The following is a 10,339-nucleotide window of genomic DNA, read 5'->3' on the forward strand; positions in this document are numbered from 1 at the left end:
AGTGGTCCACTGGTTTATCATCTTCAATTAAATAACAACATTCCGGCACCTCGCCGTTGCGCAATTCCTGACGGAGCACGCTGTTTTTAAATATACATATGAGAATAAATCAATAAAAAACAACAACACAGAAGCCGTATGAACAGTTCACTAGCTGCCAGACTAGGAGTTTTAAAAATAATTTGCGATATCTTGCATATGGTAAGGGGCGTTAACTTATTTAATATTTTCCTTTTTTCCTTCCCATAATAACAAAGAGGTTTATGATATTCTTCTAATAGCGGGTGTTAAAGTAAACTAGCGCATGAAACCTCTGATCATGAAACATTTGAAAATGTCGACGTAATTATTATGCTATTATTCATTTATATGAAGTTAAATCAATCAATTCTCATTAATTTAGCATTCATCTTACAAAGTAATATACGATTAATATTAACTTCTCTAGACATGTTACCGTTTAACCATATTATTAATGTTAATATTTAAGTTACAGTAATGAACAATACTTGAGTAGTTGTTCTTATATTACTGCAAGTATGGATACAGTATTATTATTGTGACGTATATACTTTGCCTGCGTATTATTGAAATGTGTTACATGTACTCTTAGAGCTCTTTTCTTCTTCTTTGTCTTTTGGCTGTTCCCTTTCAGGGGTCGCCACAGCGAATCATCTGCCTCCATCTAACCCTATCCTCTGCATCCTCTTCTCTCACACCAACTAACTTCATGTAGAGCTCTTTTCTATGAACTTGATAAACTGATGTTGTTGGAAATGAGACTATCAAGGACCAAGCAGAAACCAATGGTTAAAACGTTTTTCCCCATTCAATTCAATTCAGTTCAACTGTTGTTTATATAGTGCTTTTTACAATGTAACTGACACAAAACAGCTTTACACATTATAACATGGTAATGTGTTCAAACGCGTGAGTAAATATGTATAAATTGTCATTATCAGCGTGTCCCTGATGAGCAAGGATGAAAATAGAAAGAAATCTTTAGAGGAACCAAACTCAACAAGGAACTATAGTTACCTTCCAAAACACAAAAACTAGCGAAAAGACTTTATTATTATTATTTATTTTGCACATATTACGTGTTTATTGCAAGATATACGTAAAGACACACTGAAATGAGAGAGACACGGTCTAAATCCTTGCTCGCGCGCACACGTCAGTAAATGACGTCATGATTTGAATCGGCACGCGCGACCGGGGGAACCATGGGAAACTGAATGTCCTGGAACACCTGCGTGGCTGGATTTAGATTACTGTTTTTGAAAGAAGAAACTAACGCGTTAGTCAACAATCGGAAAGGCAGAAAAAGTCGAAAGTGAAAAACGAAATAAAAAAAACCCAGCAAAACTGTTGATGCCTTGATACAAATGGACGTAAAAGCAGTATAATGTAAACGCAGATACAAACGCGAAACTCGCGGTAAACGAATCAAAAAGTGATATACGTCACAGTGATGTGTGACGTCATGGCATAGTGACGCTACCCACAGGGACAGTTTGTACTGATTGAACTGATCACTCTTGGTTTCAACTCCTCAAATCTCAGCAGAAGGTAAGAGCTTTCCTACTATTTACATGTCATTATGAGACATTGAGACTCAACAATTGTGATGTTTGTGGATCCCAAACTTCAGGCAGTCATTGACGGCAAAGGACATGTATCCATGTACGGTAGTATAAAATAGTAAATTTCCAATCATGCTTGCTTGTCTAAATGCTGATGGACCTGGCAGTGATTCCTAAATGGTTACTGCAATAGGAAGGTTAATCCACTTCAATTAAAATTAAATAAAAAATGTACACTTCGTTTTCACATTATATGCTTTATTTTAAATCCAGTGTGGCATTATATTAAAAACAAAAAGAAATCTGTCCATATACTTTTGGCCTAACTGAAATTTGTGGCCTAAAACAAAATTTATGTTTTTATTAATTAATTAATGCAGTTAACATTATATTTACAGTTATGTAAATACAAACCTGTATATGCAGTCATGTTTTTGTTTATCAAATACTAAAAAATGCAGTTTTCATTTTTGTTGAAAAAATGTTTTTTATTTTACAGTAAAAAAAACGCATCCATGGATACAAAAGATCCATCTCTACAAGATAACACAGAAATGCAGTCTACCTCCGCTCAAGATTTTCCACATTATCAGGTATTTTAAACCATGCAGTGAGCATGTGCAGGACTGTGTTAAACATTGATTGAAATCTAATGAGCATCAGCAATCTGCTTCATGGCAGCTAATTATTTTTAAAAGACGGACACATAAATTGATTGGTACATTAAGTCTATTCTTTTACATGAAACACTGATGACAACATTAAGCTAACAGAGTATAATTACTTTTCTTTTCTATGAATAACCTTAGTACCCTGCTTTCATATTTTTAACTCCTTGAACTGAACTGTGGTGTACGTAGTACCTGTACCTAGTACACTAAGATGAAGCATCCCTTATCCAACACTCCAAGTAGGCCCCTTGATTGGGGGCTACAAAGAAATTTGCGATTCAGCCTTGTGTTAGAAGCAAGTTAGATTTCTATCTTGACTTCAGAGAAAATGAAAACACGAGGGCAATTTGGAACGACTTTATTAAGTAGACAATTTTTTTTTTTATTTTGTTTAAAATGACCGTATTATCATGTTGTTTTTTGATATAATGTTTTTGTGACTGGTTTTGAATGTGGGATTTGGCATGTACAGTAGCTGCTTTCTCTTCAATACGGTTGACCATAAAGGCAAATAAAAATATAAAGTATATAGACATAATGTTTGGAGATTTTTAAATATTTTATGCATTAATTATTTGTTAATGAATAGATTTATTGTTTTACTTAATTTTTATTATAGCAGATCTAGTCTTAGACTATAGATTTATAGGGGTATACCTGTATAGTCTATAGTTTCCAAATGAAACCAACTATTTACACTTTAGTAGCCTGTTCTTGGTGATAAACATTTCTGTGTATTGGTATGTTTTGTAGAAACATTAGCAGGTAAGAATATTGTGTTTATAGTAATTGACTACAACACTGGATTTAAAAACTCACAATGCATTAAATGTCTCTTCAGGAAACATCAGTGGCCTGTAAAAATGAGACGTATACAGAGGATGTCTTTGTTCCATGTAGCTCCGACAGGTAACAGAGAGTTTGCTTTTTTATTATGCTTTTAACTAAACTACACTGTCAAGAATAATCTCAGACAGACCAATTTTTGTGTGTTACAGGAACAACCTGCATAATCGTTGTCCTTCTCCACCGGAGTCTATAATAATTGCAGAAATGATGTCAGTTAAAACTGCTCGGCATCGTGTACAAGCACCCGCCTACTACAGCGCCAACAGAGGCCAGGATTGTAAGACTTTTTCAAAAGATTTTGTAAATATATTATTTGGCCTAGTGCCAGATAAGTTTATATAAACCTAATCCTCACCAGTCAGTTCTCACCCAAAAATATGTGATTAGAGAGATTTGTGAATGTATTTCTTTGCCTCTAGATGCCTTGGAGCCTGAGTGTGGCATCAGTATTGGAGTCAGTGATCCAATTTACCAGAATTTCAGCCTAAATGGTAAGTTATGTTTTTTTTCATTTCCTTTTTTTTTATCAGATGATTAATACTAATACTAAAATGTTATTGCTTACATGATTAATTAGCAATATGTAAGTAGTAGTATATTGACAGCTTTTAATATGTTGTCATGTATGTGTAATTAATCAGTAAGCATACAGTATACTGACATGTGTAGGTGTATGTAAAGGTTATCATAATGGTATCATTATCTTAAAAGAAAATTATTTAGTCTATCTAATAGGAAGGCAAGAAAAAAAACACCCCCATTAACACACTTATCTTTTAATTAATTAAAAAAAAAAAAAAATATATATATATATATATATATATATATATATATATATATATAATTATATATATATATATATATATATATATATATATATATATATATATATAATTGGTTTACAATTTTTCTACAACATCTTGAAAGTCAGTGTAAGAATTGGCATCTGAAACCCCTGCTGCTGCGTGTTACAATACCGCTTTGAAGTTCTAAGAATAACAACACAAATGCTTTTGGCTTGAGGAAGCAGGAAGAGATGACAAGAGGCGGGGTTTGCTCAGAGAGCCACTGAGCTACTGACATCAGGAGGTTGGTGATGTCATAGTGATGTCAATAGCTTTAATTGTAATTGCACACATAGCTAGTCAGTGTATGCTGCTGAAGGCAGACGAAGAAACACATGGCTATAATTAGGGAGGAGACAGAATCAGGTATGTTATTTATTGATATTTTTGAATGTTCTAGATGGTTCTACAGTGCATCATTATTTGACATAATACTTAACAGTACAGCATTGTGTTCCAGCAAACAGCATACTGTTTGTTAAGTCTACTTTTGGTTTATAGCCAAATGAGCTCCTACTTAATGTTGACAGAATAAGAGTATTCTGAGAATAAATAGTAACTCACCAAGTATTGAACTCGTGTTTAATCTCCATTTTTCTTAAGAGAATTGTTAAAAAGTAACTCACCAAGTATTGAACTCGTGTTTAATCTCCAGTTTTGTTAAGAGAACTGTTAAAAAGTAAACCAGTCTCCGCTTGTTTTGAGACACTAAACTGACATAGATATTTATCATGTTATCAGAAATGAGGTACAAATTCGCTGCGCTAAAGCTCTGCAAGGAGTTTAATAACAGCAGTTGCTTTCTTGCCTGTACGCGTCTGTCTTCAATCCTCCTCTTTCTCTCTTTCACTCTTGCTATGATCACCCCTCCTGCACTCTTTCCCTCGTTCGCACTCTCTGTCTATCTCACACACATACGCACACACATTCTCTCTCTCTCTCTCTCTTTCTGTCTCTCTCTGTCTCTCAGCCCCTTCTCCCCATCCCCCCACTCCCTGCAACGCATGAATGCTCAACCCACTCACTGACGTCATTGTGCTTCCTGGAACTGGACGCCAGCAGGGAAATGTAAATGCTGAACAGCAAATAAGATGTAGATTGACGTCAGTCCAGAGTCATGCTGTGATTACTGACAGTTCCTTTTGCAAGAGCAAGACATTACAAAATTTAATCATCTGTTAGGTAATAAACCATAGCTACTTCTGAGACAGAGATGTCCACAGAGAAAAGAAAGGGCAAAGAGCCTCAGGGAACTAAAAAACGAGGAAAGGTAAAATAAATCTTAAATGTCTTGAGTGCTATTTTCCACTCTGGTCACTAGTGCTTTTCCTGTGGTTTGCATATCTGGTACTAAATGACATTATGGGTCTTGGAAGTACTTAAACAGGAAATTCGTCACATTTTTGTGCTTGTTTGCTGAACAGTGTGACTTGGCAACAAATATCAACCCAGGCTTGTGTGCCCTGGCTGTTTGTGTACGTGTGTGTGCGTGTGTGGCACTTTTCTGTCATGAAATTCTACATGTGAAAGTGGAAGGGGTTACCCTTGAGGTTAGTGAATTAACGGACAATTCCAGCACAAGACTAAAATCACGTCATATACAGTTAGTATTTGGCTGCCTGGGAATGTACCTCTTACTGATTTTTTTTTAGGGTTTTTAAAGATTTTATGATTTTTTAAGCCATTTTCCTATCAGGAATCCATATTGATTAACCAATCCAGACCTCCGGGTGAGACACCTCATGCTGACGTCTCCCTGATGAAAACAAAACACAGCAGTATTGTGCTAACATTGTGATAGCCAGGAACCAATGCAAGACAGAATTTCTATTTCACATTCCTTATACATTTAAACAAGACAGATATTATTTATTAATTAATTTAGCATTTAGAGGCTTTTGGGGGGATAATTTTGGTCTTGCTTCCACTTGGCATTGGATTGTTAATAGCTGATGGTCCTATTAGTAAATCTGTTGTGCTGACTAAGATTTAACAGGCTTAACTTGCTTGTTAAACAGCATGCAAAATTTATGTCAAGGGTAACATGGCACCTGCCTTGGGTTCAAACTGGGAAATCTTGCTAGAGAGCCCATTACATCATGTGACCAGGCGTGTTTACAACAAATGCATTGATGGTTACATTATTATTTTTTTTGGCCAGAATGTACTTTTAACCACGTGAATTTGTGATTGAGAACTTGTTTTAATGATATAGTGAGCACATGACCACAGTCCTATTGGTAAAGACAGTGCACTATGTGAGCATTTTGCAAATGCTCCTAAACCATAATTTCAACCTCAGGATCCTATCTGTTAAAATAGGGAGAGACCAGTCTGCCAAAAGCTAATCGACAAGATAGAAGTTTTAAAGTGTTAAACATGGGTGTTTCTCCATACCTAATAGAGTCTACCATCCTATATAGTGTAAGAAACTGTTTTAGGCATTTTCTAATAATGACTTTTCTTTTAAGACTGTTTCTTTTATAATGACGGGTGATACTTACATAATAAAGATATCAAGTTGAGCATAACGTGCCTAATAGAATCACAAGTGTTTCTTTAGTCATTACAGAAATATTTGAGCGCAAAAAAGAGCTACAGATATTCAACTAAATTTCATGTCAGAGTTAATACTAGCTTATAATGCAGTTACTGATGGCAACTACTGTATGTTTACAGTCCACAGGTAACACCTGATACTCAGCTGTCTATTTCTTCTATTCAATAGTCACGTGGATCTATACAAAATACTTCAGTTAAAGAGATTCATATACTTTTTTATAAGAATTACATTGTTTATGCACTCATAATATGTTTGTGTTGGAATATTTTCTACTTATACAGCTACTTATACTTAAATAGCAGTGATATATTTTGATGACCTTGTCAGAACTGTCTGTCAGTATTAGTGTTAAAAAGTTTTGTTTAAAAGATTTATAATTATAAACTTTACAAAAACTGCATGTAAAAGTTGCAGTTTCAGTTCTTTATTCAATTAAATAATTTATTCACTCAGAATAATTAAAACTTTATGTAAAGCATTGGTTCCTTGCCATGGTATGGGAGTACCCCTGTCTTGTTTTTGCTGCTGTTGTTGTCCCTGCTCAAACACAGCTGATCAAACTATTCACTAATTAACATTCCCTTCCTGAGGCAAAATGGATAAGATAAAATTGCAAGACAGAAGTACAGAAGTACAACAGGATCGTGGTTGAGAATCACTGGGTGTAAATTATTTTATAAACATGTTTTTTTTTTTATTGCTTTGAATTCACTTTGATGGTTTGTGCTGTTTTGCCTTCTCTAACCTTCGCTTTTTTCATTTGTTTATCCATGCATCACTGTATATTAAAAACTTAATGTTTATTAAAGTTTTATCATTGGCACATTAGGTCATATATTCAGGAAACAAATAAGTGAGAAATTGTTTGACCAGATATATCATGACTGTGGTTTTGTCTTTTTGTGTGTGGGTTACAATAGCTGCTACTGGAGACATGTCAGCACTTCAGATCTGTTCTCCTACTGTCAGCCTGCCGCAGGGTGTAGCGACCGCGAGCTCACCGAGCCCTCTGCACAGCTCCCAGAAACTTCCTGAGGAAGCCTCACGCAAGAGGGAGCTCCGCCTGATAAAGAACAGGTAGCATACTCTAGTTCTACATGCACACTACACACTACATACAGTATCTGTACAGGTGTTATAGTATTGAATGATGCCCTATTGCACAAACACTATGAGCCCACTTTGCTAACTTTTCAGCATATAACGTCTCTCATTAATGCATTTTATGCATGTAACTGAGTGGCTTTAATTGTTCAACCCATAGTTATTACACATTATTTTTTCCTTCTTTTATTACTTATTATTCAATCATCTCAGTTCAATTTCATGTTTACACTGCTTGAAACTTGTAATCCTAGTATTATTTGCTTCAGTAATGAGATATAGGCTTGTCATATTGTTTTTTACAGTTAAAAAGAATTTCATGCTTTAAGAATTCAACTCAATAAAGTTGGACAGATGACGGGAAAAACTGCACTTGACCTCAGAACAGTCCATTACACCAAAACCCAAGCCACTCTTAGAATCACTAAGATTATTAACAGAAGGCCTTGTACCTTGATGCACTTACCATATAATCAGCTGATTCTATTAAAGTGAACAGAACTTTTGGTGGGTTCTTGAAAACCTGTGGGGGGTCTATATTGCCTAATTGAATCACTTTTGATAAAGGAAAATTGAATAGAATACGTTGTATTAGAATACCAAAATCTTAAAATAAAATATAGTTTTGTTTCTAGTAAGTACATTGTTATAATGTTTAGAGGATCAAAATTTTATATTTAATAAAATAACAGTGATTTAAAAATAAATTAAGTGATGGTTGGGTTTGGGGAAACATTGCCTGTTCAGCCAGTTTGCTTAATTTGAAATTAAAATGAAACTATTTTGTTTTGTATTGATTAAAGTGGCTCTCGAAGTGAAGTTAAATGCGATCATGCACATTAAAGGGTCTTTTTTTTGTCACTTCCAGGGAAGCTGCACGGGAATGCCGGCGGAAGAAGAAAGAGTATGTAAGATGTCTCGAGAATCGTGTCGCTGTGCTTGAAAAGCAAAACAAGACGCTCATTGAAGAACTCAAGGCCTTAAAAGACTTGTACTGTCACAAAACAGAATAAGTACAGAAACAAATGTTGAAGATATCACTTTAAGGACTGTGCTCTTTAGAGACACACTTTTCACTCTTTGTTTATTCACTGCTTGCAAATACAAAAAATGCCAGATTCACAGCATTGTTCATGTAGTTTTATATGTTGATGACTGAAGATTGTATATGATTGTATGTGTGTGTCAGGTGGTTGTCTTACACAACTAATTTGCTGCACTGAACCAGTGAATGTGGCATTTGGCCTTTTGTCACTTGTGCTTTTTGCAGGCAGGCAGGTAAAGTCTATCGCTGCCCAAAAAAAGACTATTTTTCTATTTTTTTTCTTTATGTTAAGTTGTTCTGCATGTTTGTTATCCTGCTTTATGTTGTTTTTATAGTTATCTTTGGGAAGAAAGATATATACCAGCAAAAAAAAATAATAATAATAATAAAAAAAAACACTGCTTTTCTGTTTTTTACCAAAATAAATGTATCTATTATGGTAATTATATATAAGTATAGACTATATATTAAATAAACTGTTATTTGTGTATATTTAATTGTAGCTACTTTACATATAGATGTATTTGAACTGAACCTTAACAGTAAACTAAATATTGAAGTGGTTTTAGATCTTTGTCTACGTAATGAATTTTAATCCTGAATAAATATATTTTTGACACTTAATTTTTTATGACTTCTTTTTGTACAATACTCTATACACTATTTGTACATAGCATTTTGTTACATTATGTGTGTATGCGTGTAAGCAAGAGTTAGAGATTTACAGTTTTGGTAGCTTGAAGATAATTATCACTTAATGATTATCATTAATTATTACATGATTATGATATACACTGTATATGTCCTTGGGTTTAGTGTATCTGTATACAGAAAGTAATATCATTCTGTAGTTCTGCCATTGAGCCATAATGCCATAATGCAATATTCGTCAATCCATCCATCCATTCATCCATTTACTCCTCCATCCACTCAAACATCTGTCCATTCGTCAATTTATGAATTTGTTCAGGTTTAGTAAGCACGTTCTCCTACTCGGGTCACAGTGAATCTGGAGCTTATCCCCAAACACTGTGATGGAATTCCAGTCCATCGTAGGGCACCTTACACACATTCACTTCTTGTGGCATTTTAACATAGTCGTTCCAGCGTTCCTACCAGCATGTTCTCAAAACTGGAGAGCCCAAAAGGAAACCTCACATAGATGTTAACCCAAGCTCTGAACCAATGACTCTAGATATAATTGTATATAATATATAAGTGGTCACTTAATTAGGTAAACTTGGGTCAGTGACCTACAGAAGGCCAGCGTTCGAATCCCAGGCAATGCCCAAACCCCTGCAACTGGATGCAGTGCTGGTTAGAAGCCCGGATAAAATGGGAGGGTTGCGTCAGGGACGGCATCTGGCAAAAAACCTGTGCCAAATTGCTGTACAGATCAGTTGGTCTCCTGTAGTGACCCCTCAATAGGAGCAGCCGAAAGACTTACAACAACTTTATTAGGAAAATTGTAGGCTGTCTTTTATAAGCCTTGGTCCACAGCCAGTAACAGGGCTACTAAAGAATATATAGAGAATGTGAAGTGGATGCAGTATAGCTGTGGCACTGATAGTACTAGTATGCTGGTGTATGTATTTAAGTAGTGTTACATGGCTAAACATATTAAATAGGGTCCAAGCACTATGACATCAGCCCAATGACATCAGCCTATGTCATCA

The 10,339-nt window shown here is 35.0% G+C and overlaps 1 protein-coding gene across 6 annotated transcripts; it reads left to right on the plus strand.

Annotated features, from left to right (window-relative positions):
- Positions 1–181: 181 nt before the first annotated feature.
- LOC128520971 (cAMP-responsive element modulator-like) lies at positions 182–9,287 on the plus strand. Of its 6 annotated transcripts, none has more exons than XM_053495444.1 (7): positions 182–201; positions 2,086–2,179; positions 3,099–3,166; positions 3,256–3,383; positions 3,526–3,597; positions 7,435–7,591; positions 8,487–9,287. In XM_053495444.1, the coding sequence occupies exons 2-7, from the start codon at positions 2,102–2,104 to the stop codon at positions 8,629–8,631; spliced, it is 648 nt and encodes a 215-aa protein (XP_053351419.1). In that variant the 5' UTR covers positions 182–201; positions 2,086–2,101; the 3' UTR covers positions 8,632–9,287. The 6 variants fall into 6 exon arrangements, with proteins under 6 accessions (XP_053351419.1, XP_053351418.1, XP_053351420.1 ...); XM_053495443.1 differs by lacking the exon at positions 182–201 and adding an exon at positions 1,413–1,572; XM_053495445.1 differs by lacking the exon at positions 182–201 and adding an exon at positions 1,650–1,686.
- The last annotated feature ends 1,052 nt before the right edge of the window (positions 9,288–10,339 follow it).

This window comes from Clarias gariepinus, chromosome 4 (genome assembly GCF_024256425.1).
Source record: "Clarias gariepinus isolate MV-2021 ecotype Netherlands chromosome 4, CGAR_prim_01v2, whole genome shotgun sequence".
Lineage (NCBI taxonomy): Eukaryota > Metazoa > Chordata > Actinopteri > Siluriformes > Clariidae > Clarias > Clarias gariepinus.

Excerpts from the sequence above, each read along its gene's own strand:
- LOC128520971 (XM_053495442.1), top strand. The coding sequence starts at position 2,042 with ATGCAGTTTTCATTTTTGTTGAAAAAATGTTTTTTATTTTACAGTAAA. Across the intron at positions 2,180-3,098 it reads AAGATTTTCCACATTATCAG|GAAACATCAGTGGCCTGTAA; the intron begins GTATTTTAAACC and ends ATGTCTCTTCAG. Across the intron at positions 3,384-3,525 it reads CGCCAACAGAGGCCAGGATT|ATGCCTTGGAGCCTGAGTGT; the intron begins GTAAGACTTTTT and ends CTTTGCCTCTAG.